Source organism: Vombatus ursinus, unplaced genomic scaffold, assembly GCF_900497805.2.
Source record: "Vombatus ursinus unplaced genomic scaffold, bare-nosed wombat genome assembly UNPS02014861.1, whole genome shotgun sequence".
NCBI classification, from domain to species: Eukaryota; Metazoa; Chordata; class Mammalia; order Diprotodontia; family Vombatidae; genus Vombatus; species Vombatus ursinus.
The window spans coordinates 2,870,346-2,893,391 of record NW_020954639.1 but is presented as its reverse complement, the minus strand read 5'-3'; the positions used below and the strand labels follow the sequence as shown (position 1 = coordinate 2,893,391).

Sequence of the window (23,046 nt, the reverse complement as noted above, 5' to 3'; positions counted from 1 at the left end):
TATAGTGTTACATCATTCTTCCAAAATATTTTTACACAGCTATGCTTCAGCTTTCTCATAACAAACTGACCAATTTACAATAAAATTAACTTCATTGAACTAAGCAGGCTGCCAGAGATCATAGTGTGGGATGTACATAGCCACATGTTTGAAGGATAATTTGCCGTCTCTTCTCCCTGACTTTCAAGCCTTTTCAACAAATGTTTATTGTTAAATATTGTCAAGAGCTAGGCTTGAGCTTGGATGAACACAACCTCTCTGTTGAACTAGATGTCTAATGTTCCTTCTGGCCCTATACGCTTCTGTATAGTCCTACAACCCCAAAAACCGACGATCCACTTGGACTAAAAGCCTGAAAGACCTGGTAACAACCAACCATCCAGCACTAGGAGAGTTCTCAACAGGACTTGCAATATTTATAGAAAATGACAAGGAGAAAATTATCTCGGGCATTATCTCCTCAGGAAGTACACTGGTCCTTCTGACTGAACCAAAAGAAACTAAATCAAGAACATCTTTGAAAATCAAGATCCTTTGTGAGTTTTGCACAGGGAGCATATTATCGATGTAATTTCTTGCTTCCAATTACCCTTCTCCTTGTACGTGGGGTATACACCACTGGTAGCAAAAACCTTCAGAACTACCCAAAAGCTACCCAAAGGCTACCACATCAGTGCTCTCTTTAAAACCACAGCCACAGAACTTAGAATACTGCCCTGATGTCATTCAAACTCACTAATGACCAACTGTGTTCTCAAAATCGACACCAAGTAAATGTTTTTGTTACTGTGTTCCATATACAGTGTGTCTATGTGCTGATTGAAGGTCTGCTCTTAAAAAGACCCCCACAGTGAAATGGATTATTGATAAACTGCTCACCCAAGGTAATAAGATTGAACGCATCAGAATGACAGAAATGTGCCAAGTGATAGCCTTAACATAACTGCAAGTGGTGGACTTAACTCCAAATAGGTGGCTACTTGTTCTCAAGGTTTTTCCTGACTTAGCTACTATATCCAATCCAATGGACTTAGAGCTTTCCTATGCAATAAAATGACCTTGCTTTAGATATTAAATCCGTGGCCTTCCTGTGAGGGACCACTCATCTATTCCACCTGGTTTTGTTTTGCTCCCTACCCCAGCCCTCAAGGAAAATCAGCTGTACCATCAGGTATCCTTCAGAGAAATATCCTCTGCGGATAAATATTGCCCTTTCTTTGCTTAAGTAACAAAGAAGTGTTAATTCACATGTCTATGTCTAACTTATTATAAGACTAAAAAAATCATCATCTTGAAAAAGTGTTCCTGATATAGCTAGATATGGCATAATACCAGGTACTGGAGAAGGAGGTAGAAAAGAGCACAGATTCGGTTTGCTAAAGTCCACAAATACTTAATATTATCTTTTGGTCTCAGGTAGTAGAGCCTAGACAAATTAAGGCTTGACACGGCTAACGTGAGAATTTGGTTTGCTGGACTACGAAGATATGTGTTGAAGGTATTTGCTTGTCTTTTTTTCTGTAAGAAAAACAAAATAAAACTATGGGGGAGGGGAGATAATGGGAGAGATTAATTTTTAAAAAATATGTTACCTGAAAGAAAAATCTTTTAAAAAAAATTAAGGCTCTAAGAATGCTTAACTGATTATTCTGTAGTAACGTTTTTATGTAGTAACAAATTGATAAATGCACAGAAATGGTTTTCTCTTACCTCCATAAGAGCATTCAGGCCAGTGTCACTACCAAGACTAACATCTGTGCCTGGTACGTTGTTGCTAATAGTAGCAGGCAAAATGCACATAGGGATGCAAAACTCCTGATGTCGGAACCGTGCCTCAGCTAGCTGTATGCAGCTCTCATAACCCCGAAGCAGCGGTACGAGTATCATTAGCAATCCACACCATGCATTCTATACTTAGCAATTACTAGGTGATTATGTGATGGTTCCTTGCGTGTGAGGAGGAGGATTGGCTTTTTCTAGTGGCAAACATATTTGTCTCATGCAATTCGTAAGAGCAAAATGAAATTCCAAAATAATATGGGGCAGAAGAGGGGGAGCCATAGCGGAATCTACAGTAATGCAGTTGGGTCACATTGGCACAATCCTTTTCTGAAAATCAGGAGGTCAGTGTGAATCGGGGAATCTGAGAGGGAAAGCATGCCGAGAGCAGAGACAGAGATGAGCAGAGGCGGAAGCATGAGTGACAGACCAGTTAGTTTAGCCATTCTAGGAGGTGAAATTGGCAATGTCATTCTGTATTGGACTTTTTTAAAATAAGAAAATCAGATTAAACCTTCTAATAAAAATTAGCAGGATTAAAATTTTAGTAAAAATTAAAAGCAATACCATTCTTCTTGTTGCTTCCGGGTAAAGCAAATTCTTATCAATACCAAACAATAACTAACCAACACCACTGCAAAGAGGCCAAGAAGAATGGGATAAAATTGCCTCAGCACCCAGGCATCATACATACATGCAAAAAGTTAGCCACATGCCTAATTCCATCATTGCCCAAAAGTAAATGATTTAAAACACACATTTACCAAGCATGCCAGTATACTCTAGGCCAATTGATCATTCCTATATTCTTCTTTCTCCCTGGGATGACTTCCGTGGTTACTTCTTTGAAGCTGTCCAGAGAAGCTTTCTCCTTCCTTGTGAGAATTCTCTTATTTCTACCTCTGGATAACCTATATCCCTTGCCTGGGTAACTAGCCTGCGTGAGTTTGGGTGGGTTTGTTGTTGTTCAGTCGTTTCAGTAACGTCCGACTCTTTGTCACCCCATTTGGGGTTTTCTTGGCAAAGATATTAGAGTGGCTCGCCATTTCCTTCTCCAGCTCATTTGACAGATGAGGAAACTAAGGCAAATAGGGTTAAGTGACTTGCCCAGGGTCACACAGATAGTGTCTGGAACTCAGGAAGATGAGTCTTCCTGACTCCAGGCCCAGCACTCTATCCACTGCACCACCTAGCTGCCCCAGGTTTACATGAATCCAATTATTTACCTCAAAACCCTAACATACTTTAGTTTTGCTGTCAAAAGGAGCCAAATGGAGTTATCTATTATTGTGACTTTTTGCTTAGCACCTTGAGAATTTCTGAAAAACTTTCAAATGGAGTATTACTAAAGAATAAAGCATACTTAGCTAATGAAAGCTTAGATCCACTTATGTTAATATTAGAGATAACTCCCTCATCAAGATTTGGTTTGAGTCATTACATATAGCAAATATGTGTGTGTGTATGTGTGTGTGTGTGTGTGTGTGTATATATATATATATATATATATACATATATATGTAATATTTTATAGACAAGGTTATCTATAAGTAGTCTTCCTTCACCACCACCAGCATCAGCACCAGGGAGAAATTAATGGATATGACCTACCGTCAGTTTGAGATCTTCTTCCATGAAAGGATGGACACTTTTCTTTCCTGACTGTTGTCCCTGCATGTTATCCCATGATTGCATTCACTTAAACCAATTTAATATGAAATGAGGTATGTTTGGGGTGGGTTTTTTGGACTCCCTGTGATTTCCTAGTATGAAAAATGAACTAGTATTACAAGGACTAGTACTGGATGGACTATTATTACTTTCCAGAGGATATATAATTTATTTTCCAAGAAACTAAGCCATGTTCTCTTACTTCACTACAGAATGACCCAGCAAATTAAGGTCAGCTTGAATGGACTTCTTTGTTTCATAGGTTGCCATGGCCAAAGAATTCATTACAAGTGGCCAGCCTATTGCTGACGAACCTCTTCGTATGTATCTAGTTAGGTTGTTCCTTGGAGAGTAGATATATATAGTCTGTTGCCTGGAGCATATTCAGAGGCATTCTCTCATAAGACAACCTACCAGAGTTTGTGCCTCAGTGGCATGGCCTTCCAGGGTCATTTTCATACCATAATGAGATATCATATTAGGACCCCATGAAACCTTCCAGTGCCTCTTTCGTTTGTGGAAGGGTGAGTGTCCTTCCCCATCACTCAAGATGCTGGAGTGACACAAGGAAGGAAGCCTCACCTTTGAACAGACTGCTTTTTGAAAAAGCTCCAACTGTGACTTCATCAAACAAGCAAACATAGGAGCCTGCTTAGGCTTGTCAAACCTGTCATTTCTAGGCCCTGTGTGAAAATTAAATTTGTTATTAACCCTTTGAAGCCACTAGGAATTTTTTTATATTGTTACACATTCCACATATTCCCCGCATGAGTCTCCTGGAAAAAAAGGAAGAATTTTCAAACACCATGCCCACAGAATGAAATAGTGGTGGGTAGGTGAGTGCAGGTCACTTAAAGCCTACAATAACTCCTATGAAAAAGACAAAGCTTTGCCACAAGCAGTTGCAATACTGATACAACTGAAAAAAATGTTTAAGGAAACCCAGAGGTTCTTCATTTATGTATGCTAAAGTAACTATGGAACCCCAGAGGTTCTCATTTATGTATACTAAAGAAGAGGTCTAACTTACCAAAGGAATAATTTCAGGTCTGAAATAGTTATGGATACTAGCAAAGATTTCAATGACACTCAATAGCAGCATCTAATATATTCAGTGCACTGTTGCTATATACTAAGGCAAAATAATGTGTTATTTGATGGAACAGAAATGTTTCTGTTAGGGACCTCATACAGCCTTGTTGGAACTCCCTAAATAATCTTTCTCAAGTATTACAAGACAGATACTTGTAAAAACTCTGCCATCTGTGCCTTTATGATGCACATACTGGGAGATCTATTTTCCATAGAAATAGCAATGTAAGATACTTATAGTTGGAAGATGGGTAAAATTGTTGACAAATGGAAAACTAACTTGTGTTAAACACAAACAACAGATTAAAAGTTTGTTCCAAGACCTCAACATTTTAATATTCCGTGACTGCTTATTCCTAAGGGGTACCAGTTTCTTGTGCCAGAAAACCAATTAGGGGACATCAGAGGGAGGAAGATGGATCCCGAAAGACAGACGGCTTATCGATGATGGATTTCCGAAGGCCCTGGCTGGTCTCCTTCCAGCAGCAAGAGCCCACTGGTAACACCAAAGTCCTTAGGACTGTGAAAGTACTACAGCAAATGGAAGGTTCCTCTTGCTGCTCCACACTTAGTAATTTCACTCCTCACAGCAGCTACTAATGGGAGCAGGCTTTATCAGTTCCTGTAAGTGAAGACTCTGGCCCAATTCTATAACTCATTAAATGAGCTGTAACAAATAAAATATTGCTTATTTAAAAACAGTCAAATGATCTGGGTTCAGGGAGAGACTTGGTCGTCTCTTCACATTCTAGAGACACATCTCAATTCCTGTAAGTGAAAACTCTGGCTCAATTCAATACTCATTAAATGAGCTGTAATAAATTAAATACTGCTTATCTAAAAACAGTCAAATGGTCTGCGTTCAGGGAGAGACTAGGTCATCTCTTCACAATCTAGAGATCCATATGCTTGTAGGCTCTTTAGGGAAGGCAGTCCTTGATTTTTTGAATGAATTCAATCACAGCTAACATAGGTCTTATTTAAATTTAGGTCACTGAAATGTTTACAAGTAGAAAATATTTCCTTTATAACAGATTGACTCAGATACTAAAATGATGCAATTGCTAAGTCAGTCTAGTTCTTTGGAGCCCAAGGTTTCTGTGAAATGTCTTGGTTAAAAAACATACAGACAAAAAAACACCAGAGGCAAAATTACTTAGCATATGATTTGTACCCACTGCTATACAGGGAGGGCATACTACTCAATTCCTTTACTTCCTCAAAAGATGAAATTTTCAAACATGAAAACATCCCTTAACTCCAGGTAGTTGAAAATAATGTAAAACTGATTTTTAAGAAGTCTAATCAGAAATGCAAGCTGTACATAAAAGACTAACAATTTCACCTATAGTCTTTTTTTCTATTCTCTATATATTCAAATTCCTATTCTATTTGGTGTTAAGTTCAGAATAAGAAAAGCTAATTAATCTTCGCTTATTCCTATCAAGTAAAAGCCATGTACTGCCATTCACAGGTTACAAACAAGGGAACTACAGCAAGGGATAAAACAGTATAGTAAAGATGGAGCCAGAAATTCTCTGGGAATTTCCAGCTTCCAGTGTTATACATTATTTTGCAACTGGGAACACTGCCATGTGTTGTGACTCAATCCTGAGTTTCCTTCCTGGAAGATAATTGTCTTTCACAGGTACCACACTCAGTTCCTAATCTGCAGATTGAAATTAAAAGCCAAAATCAGGGTAGACTTCCAGGGACAGAGCCAAGGTAGACAAGCACTCAGCCAAGCTCTCTCAACATTCCCCTCCAAACAACTTTAAAATAACATCCAAAAATGAATTCTGGAGTGGAAGAGCCAACAAAAGGTCAGAATGAGACATTTTTCCAGCCCAAGACAATATAGGAAGGAGGAGAGAGAGAGATCTGTGATATGGGTGAAGGCTGACCCAGAGACCATGTGGTTGAAACGCCAGTGGTGGGACTAAGTGGTGGTGATAGAAGTAGCAGCAACTTTGGGAGCTCTCAAGCCAGAGAGGGTAAGGGGACCTGGCAGCTAATCAGGAGATTAGAAGGTACCTCTACTAGCAATGGATATAGGACTAGATGTCGTTTGGCAACTCCATTGCCTATATCTACTTCTGGGTCATAGTTCAAGGGCAGAAAGGAACAAAAGAGAGTAAAAGCACTGAGACGCAATATCACTTCCACACCCAAGGGAGAAAGAGCCATTCCTTGGGAAGGACCCAAGTGCAGACTGAGATAGCAATGACCATACCTCTTCTCAGATCCCATCACTCTGGAAGCTCTGAAAACAGCAGTATGAAAAAGCCTGGTGCTTGAGACAGAGCCTTTCCTCCCTTCCCCTATGCTAGAAACACAGCCCAACATTAACACAAAGTTCCAAATCAAGAAATAGCATAGAAAAACGAACAAACAACAACAACAAAAAGAACCTGACCATAAAAAGATACTATTGTGACAGGGAAGGTCAAGACACAAACTCAGAAAAGGACAAATTCAAAACAGTTACAAGCAAAACCTCAGAGAAAAATGTGAATTGGACACGAGCCCAACAAGAACTCTCAGGAAGAGCTAAAAAAAGATTTCCAAAATCAAATTAGAGTTGTAGAGGAAAAATTAAGTAAAGAAATTAAAGCAAAGGAAGAAAATTATGAAAAGACAATTAACACCTTGGTAAAAGAAGCACAATTTTTTTTTCTTTTTAAACAAAGAAAATAATACCTTAAAAAGCAGAATTGGCCAAATGGAAAAAGAAGGTACAAAAATTCACTGATGAAATTAACTCCTTTTGCTTTCTTCATTTTTATTGTTGTATTTTGTTTGCATTTTCTTTTGCAACATGAGAAATATGGAAATATGTTTGGCATGACCTCACGTGTTTAAGAGAAATCAAAATGCTTACCTTCTCAAGGAGGGGAGAGAGATGAGAGGGAAGGAAGGAGAGAATTTGAAACTAAAAACTTTTAAAAGATGATTATTAAAAATTCTTTTAAATGGAATTGGGAAATATTTAACAAAATAAATTTAAAAATTTTTTTAAAAGCCAAAATAACATTAGTCCCTCTGGAAAACAAGGCAAAATAATAGACAGGAGGAGGACCACATGTTATCTGCGTACAAAAGCCACTTCAACTTCCATACCCCAAAACGCCCCCAAACACAATGACTATACTTCAAAAACTTTACTTGAAAATAAAAAATTTGGGGGCAGGTAGGTGGCACAATGGATAGGGTACTGGCCCTGGAATCAGAAGGACCTGAGTTCAAATTCATCTCAGACCATACACTTGACACCCACTAGCTGTATGTCCCTGGACAAGTCAATTAACCCCAAATACCTTACCAAAAACAAAACAAAACAAAACAAACAAACAAAAAAAGAAAATAAAAAGTTTGAATTTTAAAAGAAACTTTTGATGTTTATAGCAGAAGCAGTAGAAGTTTGCAGATAAAGAAAGAACACTGTTTTTCATTTCCTAAAAGTATTTACCAGAATGTAGCCAGTTAAAATCCATCTTTAAATGTGAAAGTTGCTTCAAGGTTCCCATAGTTAATTCCCTGTCCCAAAAAATCAGCTAAAACACTGCCTAGCAAATAGTAAGCACTTAATAAATGCTTGTTAATTAGTTGGCTGATTTTATTTTTGGCATCATAGTATCTCAATTCCCACTACCATCCACAGTAGTGTTTCCTATCACAGGGGTACTTAAAAAGACTGGTAAACAGGAGTCTAAATGCCATTCATCATTAACATTCAGCCACAAGTTTAGGTATACAGAATATACTGTCTCCAAAGTAAAATAAAAGATTCTCCAAGGGGAAAGACTGAGATTTCCATTCAGAGGAGCTTAGTATAACATAGAGCCTACAAAAAGAGATAGAATCAGTATAGGATCAGAAAGGAAGATTCTCAATCTCCAATGTATATCGGCTTCTTAGTCTCCTTTTCGGTAATAACAGATTACTTCCTCCTTACTGCAATCACTAGAATGTGCTCTTGCCTAAGACACTGTGGGTTCAAGATTAATACAAAGACATTTTAGTTGTTGTTGTTGTAGAATGTTTACAGTGATCTGATCAAACCTTCTCCTCTGAGCTCCTTTATGAGGAATGCTTGAGGTAAGAGACTTAGTTTAGAGCTAAAGTTTTGGGTTTTGTAGTTTGGGGTTTATCCCTGTCCTGTCGCCCCATCCCCCACTTATGTGCAACAGCTTATTGGCCAAGAACAGATATCAAAACATTTCAGGAGGTATTCGTGGTGGGGAGGGTCTGTGAACTAGGATGGGAAAATACACCTTTATTTTGACTAACCTTTGGTTTCATTTGTAATTCTATACATTTTATTTTATGCTTTTAAAAATATTATTTTGAGGAGGGGGTTCACAGGTATCACCAAACTGCCAAAGGAGTCCATGAGAAAAAGTCAACACCATTATATACATTAATGATCTATGGTATTAACATTCAACTTTGAAGATCATCAAATCTCACTTTTCTTTTATATTTTTTCTTCCTTTACATTTGAAAGCTGTATTTCTCACATATTCAAAATACATATTAACTTTCAGATTAATGCACAAAAAATCTAATTAACATTAAATGATTTTAAATCAACTTCAAATTTACAATGTATTCCCACTTGTTGAAGTTTATTTAGGCACAATTTATTAAGCATTTCAGTATGATTCTATTGTAAGTAATGCAAAGAGAAACACCATTCCCTTGAGCAAGTGGAAGGAAAGAAGGAATAAAAGCAATTTTTAGGTCATGCTTGGTAATTTGGATAGATAGATACTAGCAGAGCAACGTAGGAAACTCCCAATTAGGAGACTTTTCTAGGGTTAGTTAATGTATTGAAAAAGAACTTCATTCGTGAATATTGCCTGAGGATCTAAAGTTAGGTCAGTGTGGAAAGATTATTAAGAGTAGAAAAGCAAGGAGCATAAACTAATCATTACTTACCTGCTCAGATTGGGCTTCAGTTTTTGTGGGAAAAATCCCCCCCCCTTTTATTTACCAGTGCTAGAAATCAGTCTAGTGTCAAAGAACACTAGATATGTAAACCTCATAACAAGACCTAGGTTTCCTTGCAAAATGAAAATCAGACTGTTGGAGAAATTTCAAGTACAAATTAAGAAGGAAAAAAAAATGCATCCTTGATTGTAAACTAAAGAAAAATCCAAAATGTGAAGAGATAACCACCTTTATACTGAATTTTGCCAAATTAGAAAATATAATAAGTCATCTAAAATAGTCAAAGGAAATTCCAGCTCCAAATGTGAAATCATCTCTTTTTCTTTCACATTTCCATTTTACAGAAGAAACTGAGTTTATTCAGTCAAAATCAAAACTGCAGAGGAAACAGAAAGGCACTTTGGTTCAAAGTACCAAATGACTAACTCTTAAGCTCATGCAAAACTCCACGGTCTCAGTATTTAAAAAAAAAAAAAGGAAATTCATTCTCTGGGAACATCAGCACTTTAACAAAGGTCTAAACACACAATAGAAACAGATCTCTGCATGTTTCATACTGATTTTGAAAACTAAAAATTAACATTATCTGTGTTGTATTATATTTTTATTTACCTTGTTAAGCATTTCCCACTTGTTGATCTGATTTGAGCTACCTGGGGGAGTTTTGGGGGCTACTCAAAGCCCATGGGCCATGAATTTGACATCTTTAGTCTAAACTCTAATTTGAACTATTTCTATTTTATTTTGTAGGCTATAAAAGAACCCTGTCACTAATTGAATCATTGCTGAAAAATATCGACTGCATAACATTTTACCAGCTGTATAAAATATTTGTGTAGTCTAGTTAATTGGGGAAAAAAAGACTTCATTTCTGTAGACTAACCATTAAAAAACACAAATGCATTTGTCAGTAGAAAGACCCAAAAATGCTGAAGCAGACTGTTTCCAATATACTGGTATATAAAAGAGGTGCCATTTCACCATTAGTATTAGCCTGAAGGCTGAGTAGACATGCACAGACTTACGTCAGTGATAGTGTTCAGAGCAGTATCTGCACCAATGCTGAAATCTGAACCTGGCACATTGTTGGATACAGTTGCAGGAACCATAACCATAGGAACACAGAATTCCTCATATTTTTCACGGGCAGCTGACAGTTCCAGCAATCCCAGGTAGGCCTATTGGGCGAGGTACAGGTACAGTATACACAATTAGGGATGTTAGGGGGGAGAAAAAAAGGGGACATCATTGGAATTATAAAAGCACAGGAGAGCCACGGGGAAAGCCACCTCTACCACAGCACACAAGTCACACACTGAGATACCATGGAACCACTAAAAAGCAACATAAAAATGCATTAGGAACATAAAACAGAAAAAGTATTTTTAAAGGAACAATGACAGAGCCGCCCCAATCCAATCTCATCTCCCATGGAAAAAGATTAGAATCTCCTCTCAAAACAATTAATCTAGTAATTTTCTTATATAAATTAATCTAAAATATGGGAAGAAATACACTTTTTTTAATTAAGAGGACTGGACTCCAATATATATTAATGAAAGGATTTTTAAGACTGTCTATCTTCTATAACAATCAGTGAATTTCTGATTCAAGAAATAGTACAAAGAAATACAACAGAATTCACTGAACAGATTAGTTAACATAAAGGCTCCAGAGACTAGAACTCTGACTGATTGGCTTCTTTCCCATAACCAGGAAGATAAACCTCGAAGTTTCTTGCATAGCAAGTTTGGGATTTCAAAGGTCTTGGAAAACTGATGCCACATCTATTCAGCAAAACTTTCAAAATGAAATCTGTGGTATCCTTAATGTTTGGTGAATCTTCCTTCCCCCCTCAACACTATGGCAAACCTATTGGAGGATGTGGATAAGAGTCCCTCTAGATGGGCTTGGCATTGTTCGATTGGGATTTACACAACGAGAAATACCATCTACCCTCATCATTAGGCTCCCAGATCCACTGGAGTGACTGCTATCTTTTGTTCTCACACTTAGTAAGTATAGGATTGGGATGGAAAATTTAATTGTATTATCTCAACTCCCAAAGAATTTCAGAGACAGCATTTTATGCATGCTTGAAGACGACACAGATTATAATACTTAGGACTAAGAGAGCCAACAAGCAAGCGGATAGAAAAAACAGAATAATGTACCTCAAATCCACCAATAACCAAAAGAGCGTTGATATTATGAACACGCATCTGTTCAGCAATCTTCTCCAAATACTTTGCAGGAAGAGTACTAAAAATAGTTAAATCAAGAAGTGAGGTCAAACTCTTGTAAAATCTTTGAAAAACTGGTGAAAGGTTTTTTTATGCTTATTAATCATATGCTTATTAATCTGATGAAAGTCAGTGATGAATGACTTCAGCATCTCCTGTCTCCCTTCACCACCTCCACAGTAATAATTTCAATAAAATATAGAATGGTTTTCCTCACATTTCAGCATTCTAAAATGCTAGCAAACAGATGCACCATGGCCTCGCTAAGCAAACTACTCCAAGAAACAGCAGCAGTCAGAAATCAAGAACCATGAGAATGGGTTTTCAAAAAGGAATGATAAGATATTCTCCAAATGAGTGAGGAAATTTGACCCTAAGTGGACCTGAGTGCCCTGAGCTTCCCATATTGCACTTATAACTAAATTACAACCATTCATATTTGTTTTTCCCTTCATGGAGCCTCATCTATTTCAAAAGATTCCATTACCCTAATGGATGCCAGATTTAGACCATGATGTGTCAAAGAAAATGTCAAGGTTTCTTTTATGCTCATGGGACAAAAAAGTAGGACTGGTTACTACAAGAAAATGGGGCAGGTAGGACCACAAAAATCATGCCAGCTCACATTAAGAAGTTTACATTTCACATTGTGAAACTCCGAAGTCTCACTTGTAGGTAGTTTTGAGTTTGACATGTTCAAAGCTACTGAAAGGACTTGTGCACAGCTGCAAGTTGAAATCATGCCTAAGAAACTAGGCCCTGAGAAATGAGGTTGTGGAGTTCTTTGGCACTATTGAAGGTCCAGACTAGAACATCAGTGAAGAGGCTCTTGAGGAGGCATTGTGGCTTTGTGACATTTAGTCCACAGAGCCTGAGAAAATCAGAAGACATTTGGAGGACAAGTAAACACTACAGTTGGAGTTGTACCAAGATCTGAAGACACTTAGAGCCCAAAGCAATGGGCTGAGACAATTCTCCTGTTTTGATAAACTCATTTATCCAGAATCCAAATAGCCAGAAAATTTAAATAGCTAAAAAACTTTTTCCTTCTCAATATTCACATAATTTTCCAAATTATATTTATAATGAAAATCCTGAGGCACTATCAAGATCTTACAGTGCCTTCTTAATCCTAAAAGATTAAATTATGTTCAGATTTATTTCAGTGTTAACTATTTTATGTACTCTGAACTTTTTGAAACTGACTACCCACATATGGTAGTACAGAAATGTTCATTAAGCCGAATATATATAGCAAGATCCTGATTAATGTGAATAATGAATCCCCCAAAGTAATCATATTATTTGAATTCATAATATGTATTCCATTGGCTGGAACCAATTCCCATAGTTTACTTAATCAGGATTTTGAACAGTATGAATTTAGATGAATAGGACAACTTCAGAATATTTCATTAATCTTGTCACTTTAGACCCAACTATCATGACCCAGAATACAAATTGCTAACTATAAATGAATAAATGGGGGTTTTCTCTAATTCAAGACAGAGCTCCTTTTTGGGTTACTCAGGTAATGACTTTGAAACGTGACTTCAGTTTCCACAGGTTCCTGGCCAAGAATGCCAGACAGCCTTTTTTGTCACTGCACGTGCAATGTTCTTAGTGTTTAATTCTTTTAAAAAGCAGCTATGGCCCAATGATGCAACGTAGTTTAATTTAAGTGAAACAATTTGACTTTATTTTAAAAAGCCAAAGGAATATTTATTACTGCCTTACATCTTAAATGCTTGGAAATGTGGACCTCTCATAGAAGGAAGGTATAGTTCCAATAAATGTTTCTCCTTTATCTTGTGTAAACACTTGAGTTTGCTTTCTTTATGATCCTTTACAGTAAGGATGGTGAATGGCAAGACATCCCTCAGTCATGAATAGCTAGAAGCAACGGGACAGTACGGCCACTGGGACTTCATCTAGGAAGGGACAGTCAGTAGCCAGTTCAGTGGCTCCTCCAAAGACATTTATGGATAGGGAATAGAGAGTGCTGAAATAAAGATGTGGACCTTCAGTACCCTCGGCTCATTTTAACAGGGTTCATTATAACAATACCTAGCTTCTTCAACATGGAATCAGAAAGAGCCAACGCAGGAAAATTACCGTTTTGTGCCAAGAATGGATCCTCCTTGGCCAGTCCAACCTCCAACAGCTCCCCAGCTGATTTCTTTTATCTAAAATGTAAACCAATCAATTAATCAATCTCCAGATGATGAAAGTAGGCAACCTTTAAAAAAGAGTTTGGATTTTTGTATCTTCAGTGACATTTGTATAAAGCTGAGTAAATAGCTATTAAAATATCCTCTCCACAATGCTAAATACAAAGCATTGTATGAAATCCTTGGCTCCCTTTCTTTTCCTCACTAAAATGCACCAGTGTTCCCCAATCAAAAAAAAATACTCTCCCTTTAAACTGCTGCCCACTCCCTCTCCTCCCTTTCACATCTAACCTTGAAACAGGATACTACAACCCCCCCATAGTTGGACTTAAATCTCTATCACCTTGGTGAACTTGGTCCCTGAAGGGTCACCCATGACCTCCAACCTGTCAAACCCAATAGTCTCTTCTCTGCTTTCACTCTGGTTGACCTCTCTATAACATGAGATGCTGGTGAGGAGCCTTGCTTCTCAAGACTTTCTCGTCAGCTTGTCAGACCGCTCCTCTGTCTCCTTCACTGGTCCTACTCTTCCTGCTTTCTCCCCCCTCAGTCACAAAATCTAATCTACTCTCTTGCAGCTTTAGACATCAGCTGTAGGCAAATGACTCACAAATATATGCCCCCAGCTCTGAATTTTAAATAATTAATAAAAAAAATTTTTTGTTATCCTGAAGTTGATAGATAACAACGAACATGAGCATTTCCCTATACCAAGAACAGAGGATTGCATATGAAAACCCTATGATTTATAGGTTGCTTCTCTTTTCAAAATTATATAACAAATTTCAACATAATACTTTCAGAGCCGACCTGCTTGCCAGTTCCAGCTCTGACTTCTTCCCTGGCATCAGTCTCATTTTTCCAATAGCCTGCTGGACTTTCCCATCTGGATGTCATTAAAACTCTCCAAAACTCAACTTTTCTTTTCTGCCTCAAACCTGCCCCTCCTCTTCTTACAGCTTATTCATTTTTCTATTTCTACTAATTGCACCAGCACTCTCTTAGTCACTCAGGCTTGACTTATTCATGATTTTTTCCTTTCCTTTCTTCCCCGCATCTGGGTACTTCTGCAGCATCCATCCCCTCCTCTCTTTTCGGACTACCACCACCTTCATTACCCTTGCATTTGAATTACAACAACAGCTTAACCTGTCTCCCTGCCTCCCTCTCTAATCCATCCTTCAGATAGCTGTCAGGATAATTTTCCTAATGAACAAATATGAATTCTCTTATTCAAAAGCTTTCAGTGGTCATTACCTGGAGGACAAAATATATATACTTCATCCTTTGGCATTCAAAGTCCTCAATAACCTTGCTTCAAACCACCTTTCTAACCTTATTTCATATTAGTATCCTTCATCTACTCTACACTCTAGCCAAACTGTTCTGTTAGTCCTCTGCCAATCTCTTCCTATACTTTCCTGATTCCATGTATTTGTGGATCATCCCCCATGTCTGGAGAAGACTCCAAATCTTTGCCTGCTGAATTTCTTCCTTTCACATTCATGTCCCAACTCAGGAGTCTATGAGGACTTCTGTCCTCTCAACTATACAAGATGACTTTGATTTCCATATTTTCTGTCTTCCCTTTTCTGTGCACTTTTTCTCTAACTTCTCTTTATTTGCTTACATGCTTCACATCCCTACTCAACTTGGAGCTTTTAAAGGCAGAGACTGTCATTTTTTTATCTTTACATCTCCAGTGTCTAGAATAGATCATTAGATAGATCTGTTAAATTGAACAGAATTAGGAAAACAAGAACAGCAAAATAAACTTTACACCAACTGTAAATAGGTCTACTTTGTGGGCCTAGATTGAAATAAATCTAGGGTATGAGTATTACATGAATTCAACAGAAGCCCAAAACTTAGCCAAAGAAGCTATTTCCTCACATTTGCTTTATTGTTCTATTGTTGGGCATTTGGATTGTCTCTAAGAAAATACTACATTCTTACAACTTTATATCAACCAAGAATATTGGCTAAAACTGGTCTTTTCTTAATTAATTTTCCAAAGAAATCTGGATTATGTCAATACATGAAAATGTCCAAAGCAATGCTAAGGGGTTGGGGATAGGGAGCCTGATATTAGACACACATTAAAACTAAAATACCTATACATGCCAGTAGATACCACAATAAAATCTGTAATGAAACAGATAAGACTTTAATATCGAGTGGGGTTTTGGGGGAAGAGGATGCAGTCAAGGGATAAAGTTCCTCAAAAAGAAGGCTACTGCATCTGTGATTAGGATATCACTCAGGACTTCAGAGGTCATCTAGTCCAATGCTCTCATTTTGCAGCTGAGGCAACTGAGGTTCACTGACACTAAATGATGCTCCAAAGATCATCCATTGTCTGATACAAGATTTAAATTCAGGTCTCCCCAAAAGACAGTGCTTTTTTAAAAAAAATTATTTTAACTTAGAAATATACAACATTATAGTTGTAAGGGACCTTAGAGATTGTCTGATCCAACCTGTTTACTTGATGGAGAAATAATCTGAGGTAAAGAGGGAAAAAGGTCTAAAGTTATGAAACTGTAAAGCAACAGATAGATCAGAAACCAAATTGCTTTGTTCCCAATCAGGTGCTCTTTCTGCTTTACTACTCTGTCTCCTTGGTTATTAACATAAACTGACAAGGCACTTCCCTCAAAATGACATTTCTGACATTCTTGCCTTCAGTGGAAAAAGGCTTTGCTTCCACAGTTGAAGCCCCCTAGATACACTAGAACCAACCTGATTACACCTAGCAGTCTGTGAAACACAGCTAGAGAACTGTATCTGTAGCACACAATGACTAGAAAGAATGTGTTCTTACCCCATTCTCTTAGAAGGTGCACAGAAGTCAAGAATAGGAATAAATTTGAAAGAACCTCTATGATTTCATAGGTAAAAGGGTGAGACTCAAGAAATTCTAACTTCTGGGGAGTGGATACAGCTAAAGCTGAATGAAAGGGCCTACCCAATTACCCTGTTTCAAGCCATGAGTTGAGACGATGTCTTCATATGGTTTACTTGCTCAGAACTCTAATAGATATAGCTTCATTTTTGGTAATCTGCTCACAAAAGGCTTTCTACACAATGAAGACAGGATAAACTGACCTCATTTAGCGAGAGCTGCATTATTCTACCCTGGTGAAGATTTTAGATGAGAAATTGACTCTGGGATCAGGTTCCAACATGTCGGTACAAAGGAATAATCTACCTTAACACTTTCTATCGATTAAGCAATTGCTAAGTCTTTTTTTTTTTATGTTGTAGTAGCTGCATAGAGGTGAATGTTCAAAATAAATCAAAAGGGCTTCTTTCTAATTTGTTAAAAGTACATGCCAACGATTCAGACAATGCAGAAATTTAGATAACCTAAATAATGATTATTTGGGGGGGTAGGTGGGAGGTAAGATACTATTAGTACTTTATAAACAGCATTTAAAACTGTGACAGGTTTGCATGACATAAATTCATTTTTATTTCTGCTTAGCTACACAAAGCAATAGTGAATGTAAGTTCTAACTCAAGTTTTTTTTTGATGCTAGAGACAGCCACTAAAACTGTCAAGTACATAAAATCAAAGGCTGGTCACCAGCGAGGCTCTTGGTTTGTGGAGCACTGGATTAGAATGTGTACCCTATTCTTGGGACAACAGGACCTTCAAAACCAGGTGATAGCTTGACAGGAACTTTGAAAGGTAACTAGAGGGAGACACAGAGAAAGAGGAGAGCTTTGAAACTAACAGTGAGCGGCAGCTAGGTGATACAATAGAGATAGCGCCAGCCCTGGAGTCAGGAGGACCCAAATTAAAATCCAGCCTCAGACACTTACTAGCTGTGTGACCCTGGGCAAGTCACTTAACCTGATTATCTACAAAAAAAAAAAAAGAAAAGAAAAGAAAAAGAAACCTAGGAAAGTTTATTATATAGTTTTTTTATTATACAATTTTTTTATAAAAGAAGTTATTTATAATAGAGATCTACACCTTCATTTGCAACCCTTTCTCTACTTTTTGTATGTGAAAATGCTCATGTTCGTTGATATTTGTGAAGGTCAGAAAAACAAAAAAGTGAACTAAATATGAAGGAGCTTGCTTCCAGAACTCAATAATTTTTTCTCAATAAAACATAATGCTTGTATAAGGTAACTCAATTCATAGAACTACTGATTAGTAGATCAATGAAACGTTAACAGTACCATCCATGTTACATTTATTTCATGAATTTATTAGGGAAAATCTGACCATTCCTGTGTAGGACTCCTGAGTGGGCCTTACCAAGGTGGGCAAAGAGCTGATCAAGCTGAAACAAATTCACTGGAAATGGGATCAATGCTACTTGGAAGGATACACTTTGGGCAGTTAGCACAGTGCCTAGCACACAGTAGGTGCTTTATATATGTTTACCGAATGTTAATGTATGTTTCAAAATGTTAATATATGTTTAAAAACTTAATATATGTTTACTGAATGAATGAATGGATTAAGGGTGTTACACAAAAATCTATTTTGGTTCAGAATTGCAGAAACAGTACATAAGATGTATTATGTTTTATGACCTCTAGTTTAAAGGGCTAAACCTATCTGTCCTTGTTTGAGAATTGTGGTGAAAACATTTACTAAGTATCTATTGTGTGTCAGACATTGTGGTGGGTGCTAAGGATACAAAAAGAAAAATTCAACAATCCCTTTCCTCAAGGAACATATTACATTCTATGCTGAGAGACAACCTGCATATAGATAAGTGTAATACAAGGTAGGGGAGGATGGAGGCAAAGGGGAGATAGAACGTTGTGTTCTAGGAATATCTGAGGAGAGAGACAATGCTAAGCACAGCAGAGACCACAGAAAGTTAAATAAAGGAGGTGGTACCTGAGTCAAGCCTTCAAGAACAGAGTCATTCTGAAAGATGAAAATGAGGAGAGGATGGCAGTCCAAGCATGGCAGGCTGGATTTTGCAAGAGCAAAGAGGCAAGAGTCAGCCTGTCAAGCTTACAGAACAGTTAATTCTCCATTTTGGCTGGAAAAAAAATTTCCTGGAAAGAAGGTAGGCGATTGAAGGCTGCAAAGATATATGGGAGCCAGATTGTGAAAGATCATAAACCCCAGGCTAAAGGGGTTTGTATTTTATCCTTGAGGCACTGGGGAGCCACAGAAAGTTTTGGGGCATGGCAGTGACATGGTAAGAGGTATGTGACTTAGGAAGATCATTTTGAGAGCTATGTGATAAGAGAAGGAAGATACTGCAAACAAGGCAGCAAATTAGGAGGCAATTACAATAGTCCAGGTGAATTGTGATGAAGGCTTAAACTAGAATGTTGGCAGTGAATGGAATGAAGGGTACCTGATACTAGAGGTGTTGTTTAGGTAAAATCAATGAGACTTGGCAAAATGACTTGATGTGGTCAGAGAGAAAGAGAGAGGGCCCCAGGATGGCATTAAGGTTTAAAACTTGGGTCACTGAAAGGACAGTGCTGTGTAGAGGTTTATCGAGAACAATACAGTTTCAGACATGTTGAATTTGAGGTGCCAGTGTGGTATCTAGGTAGAATGCAGTTGTTGACCTGGGCTGGCAAGTCAGGAAAGAAATCAGGGCTTAGTAGATGTGGCAGTCATCTGAACAGAGATGATAAATGAACCCAAGGGAGCAGATGATCTCACCGAATAGAGGAGATAATAGCAACTAACTTTCTATGTGCCAGGCACAGTGCTAAGCACTTTACAATTATTATCTCTTTTGATCCTCACAACAATTCTAGGAGGTAGGTATTATCATTATTCCCATTTTACAGAAGAGGAAACTGAAGCAAACAGAGGTGACTTGCCCAGGGTCACATAGTTAATAAGTGTCTGAGGCTGAATTTGGACTCAGGACTTTCTGAATCCAAGTTTGATCCACTGTACAGTATAGGGTCTAGGAAAGAAGTCTGCCTTCATGAATAGTCTATATAATACCTTTTACATGGAATCCTACAGTTGTAAAACCATCTTAAGAGGATACTCAATCCATGCATTTTTTTTTAATTTCCATCAATATGGCCAGCTTATATAAAGTATCTAATTTTGCTTAGGTGTTCTTGGAGTTCCTCATAGCATCCTGCATTTAGTTTTCAATAAGTATTTGTTAAATGCTACAGCTCTGCTCTATTCTCTGACTTTCAGCCGCTACCATTCACATGAGATCGAGCGAGCAATCCCTGTTTCTAATTCAGAAAGGCGTTTAAAGAGAAGTGAAGTGATGTTTAGAAGGGCTTCAGAGTTCACAGTAGGAAGAGGAAATAGGGTTATTTCAGGACTCTTGTACATGAGTCCAGCGATGGCTCCTGTAAGCCTTCTGGTAACTATGGAACCAAGATGCTTTCTGGCTCCCCCTCTCTACGAGCATTCCTCAAACGGGAAATAAAAGGAATGAAGGAGTATAGCCCTTTAGCTTATGGGTCACAGATTGCCTCTGAGGGAGGGGTGGGGCAAGTCTAGGGTGAGGAAGTTTGGGACAGTGCAGCCAAGTGGCCCAGTAGATAGAGAACTGGAGTGAAGATCCTGAATTCAGAAAGACCTAGGTTCAGATCCAGACTTAGACATTTACTAGCTGTGCGACCTCAGGCAGGTCACTTAACCTCTGCTTGCCTCAATTTCCTCATGCATAAAATGGGAATAATAAGAGCATCTACTTGTGAGAATCAAAAAAGGTAGTGCTTTCTCACAGTGCCCGGTACACAGTTAGCACTACATAAATGTTAGCTATTATTTGCTACTATTATAGTGGAAAGAGCACTGGAGGGGTTATCAAGAGATCTGGATTCTAGTGCTGGCTTTACCACTCAACCTCTTTGGGCCTCATCATTTATAAAACAGACCAGATGACATGTAGGTTCCTTCAACATTCATTAAAATACTTTGGTTTATTTCCTTGTACTTCATTGAATTCCCTGTGACACTCACCTGACCTTTAGAAAATCCTTCAAAGCCATTACTGACAGCAAGCATCTTATGACCCTCAATGATGCCCATTCTCACTGCTGAACGAACAGCAGCATTCATCCCTGCAGCAGGAGCACCCACATTCATAACAGCCACATTAAAATTGCTCTGCAAAAGAGAAAAAGAAATCAGGTTACCAGACTTTCAAGAATGTAGCACAATGATGTTTATAATAGCGTACTATAAAGAAAATGCTTTGGCTGACATTGCTGAAATAAATGCGAGTGACAAAACAAGCTTGGGGGAAAATGACTGGTGGAATCTGCCAACTTTACACTAGCTCCAGAAAAAAGCTTGCTGATAGCTAGTAGAGAAGATGGACTAAACCCAGTTATCTAATTAACATTCTAATATTTCAATAGACCTCTCTGCCCACTTCCGATGGTTTTCTGAAGGATCAATTTCAGAATACTTTAATATTCTCAACCATAGTCAACCTCAGTTGGGCCAATGACCATCAGTTTTGGGTTAATTAGTTTTTTTTTTCCTTTATGTGAGGAAATGTGCACTAGATATAACTAAATAAAACATTGTTTGGCTAGAATTCTATTTTACCTACATCTTAAAAGAGCTCTTTTCTATTTTCATTTTAAGAATTAGCAAAGACTTTAACAAAAATGCTTTCTTTAATCTATCCAACAGCACTTGGCTAATACAGCCATTTGCCACAGGAGAACTCCTGCAAACACAAAGAACTGGAAATAAATTGGTATTAGAAAGCTTCCCAGCATATAGTCATTTACAGTGTAGTCACAGATGAGTCATCTAGCTGATAAGCAAGGTATCAGAGATGGCCAGGAATACAACAATAGCAGAGGAAAGAGATTTTTGTCATTAGGAAAAGTGCTTGTTCAGGATTCAGATAGATAGCCATATTTATCTTTTAGGCTATTTCTAGTTTATCCTCTCTTATTGCCTTATCAACACTTGCACAATCATATACCCCATGACACGCAACATAACACAATTATAGAATTGTATGATTCAGTTATCACTGAGTCATGCTTTAGAACAAGGCCTGGTATCCATTATAAAGCCATAGAAGTAGTCAATGATTTGCTTTTACAAAGACTTTTAAATTTTATTTATAAAATATTAGCAATAAGGTACATCTTGGTCAATTACAATGCATGATGGCCCTCCAAGAAACTTAATCTGTATCACTGATCAATTTTATATGCATGTATCTTAACTTCTGGGAAGTTTAGTAGTATTTATTAAATACAGCTGAAATGAAATACTCAATGTGACGAACTTTATCAGCAAGAGGTATAAAAACTTCTGTTAATGGAAATCTGGGAGCATTTATTCATTCAGTTTCTAAAATGGCATTCTTCACAATGGCATTACAGAAAAGGATCCCTTCTAATTACTCATTTTTGACAGAATCAGATTTCTAAGAAGTTACTAAATGTCAAAAATGATTGCTAAATTAAGCCTGTGTTAACTGTGTGCCTCTGTCTGACTTTTGATATGCATAGTGAACTATGGATTATATATACATTAACATTTCTTATGTGTTTATACAGCTAATGAATGCTTAAATGTGCCATAACATAAATCCAATCTGATTACATATTTTAAAATACCAAACTGATTTTGTATCTCTCATACAACTGTCTTCAATTTAGCTTAATTCCACAACCAAATAAGAATATGGGTAAGAGGATTTTGATTTTTAGGAAAGGAAGGACAGGAAACAAGCATTCTGAAACCCCTATTTTGCACCAGGCACTGTGCTAAGAGTTTTACAAATATTTTCTCATTTGATATTCACAACAACCTTGAGAGGTAGGGGGCTCTTATTACCTCCATTTTACAGTTGAAGAAACTGAGGCAGACATAGGTTAAATGACTTACCCAAGATCACACAGCTACTAAGTGTCTAAGGCCAAATTTCCTAACTCCAGGCCTAGTATTCTATCTACTCTACCACACTAATTCATAACAAATAATTTGACATTCTTAAAAACTGTCACCTATTATGTTACTGCTGTTTCTATCAGTTTCCATCAAATGGACTCTACTTGAGAATAATTCCAAGAAGAATTAATTATCCATGGATTCTAGAAATTCTTTTGTTATTCAATATCTCATAGCTCCCAGAAGTCTTAATGCACATCCAATGTTATGATATTCTCAGGCTTTCTTCATGGATTGA

At 37.6% G+C, this 23,046-nt stretch overlaps 1 protein-coding gene across 2 annotated transcripts in view; it reads right to left on the bottom strand.

The window, feature by feature from the left end:
- PFKP (phosphofructokinase, platelet) overlaps positions 1-23,046 on the bottom strand; it is an 88,123-nt gene that overhangs the window by 15,544 nt on the left and 49,533 nt on the right. For both annotated transcript variants that reach the window (XM_027841597.1, XM_027841599.1), the window contains exons 13-16: positions 20,847-20,993; positions 13,854-13,924; positions 11,670-11,757; positions 10,521-10,673 (exon numbers count right to left, since the gene is read on the bottom strand). In XM_027841597.1, coding sequence (XP_027697398.1) covers positions 10,521-10,673; positions 11,670-11,757; positions 13,854-13,924; positions 20,847-20,993 — 459 coding nt within the window. The remainder of the gene's footprint in view (positions 1-10,520; positions 10,674-11,669; positions 11,758-13,853; positions 13,925-20,846; positions 20,994-23,046) is intronic.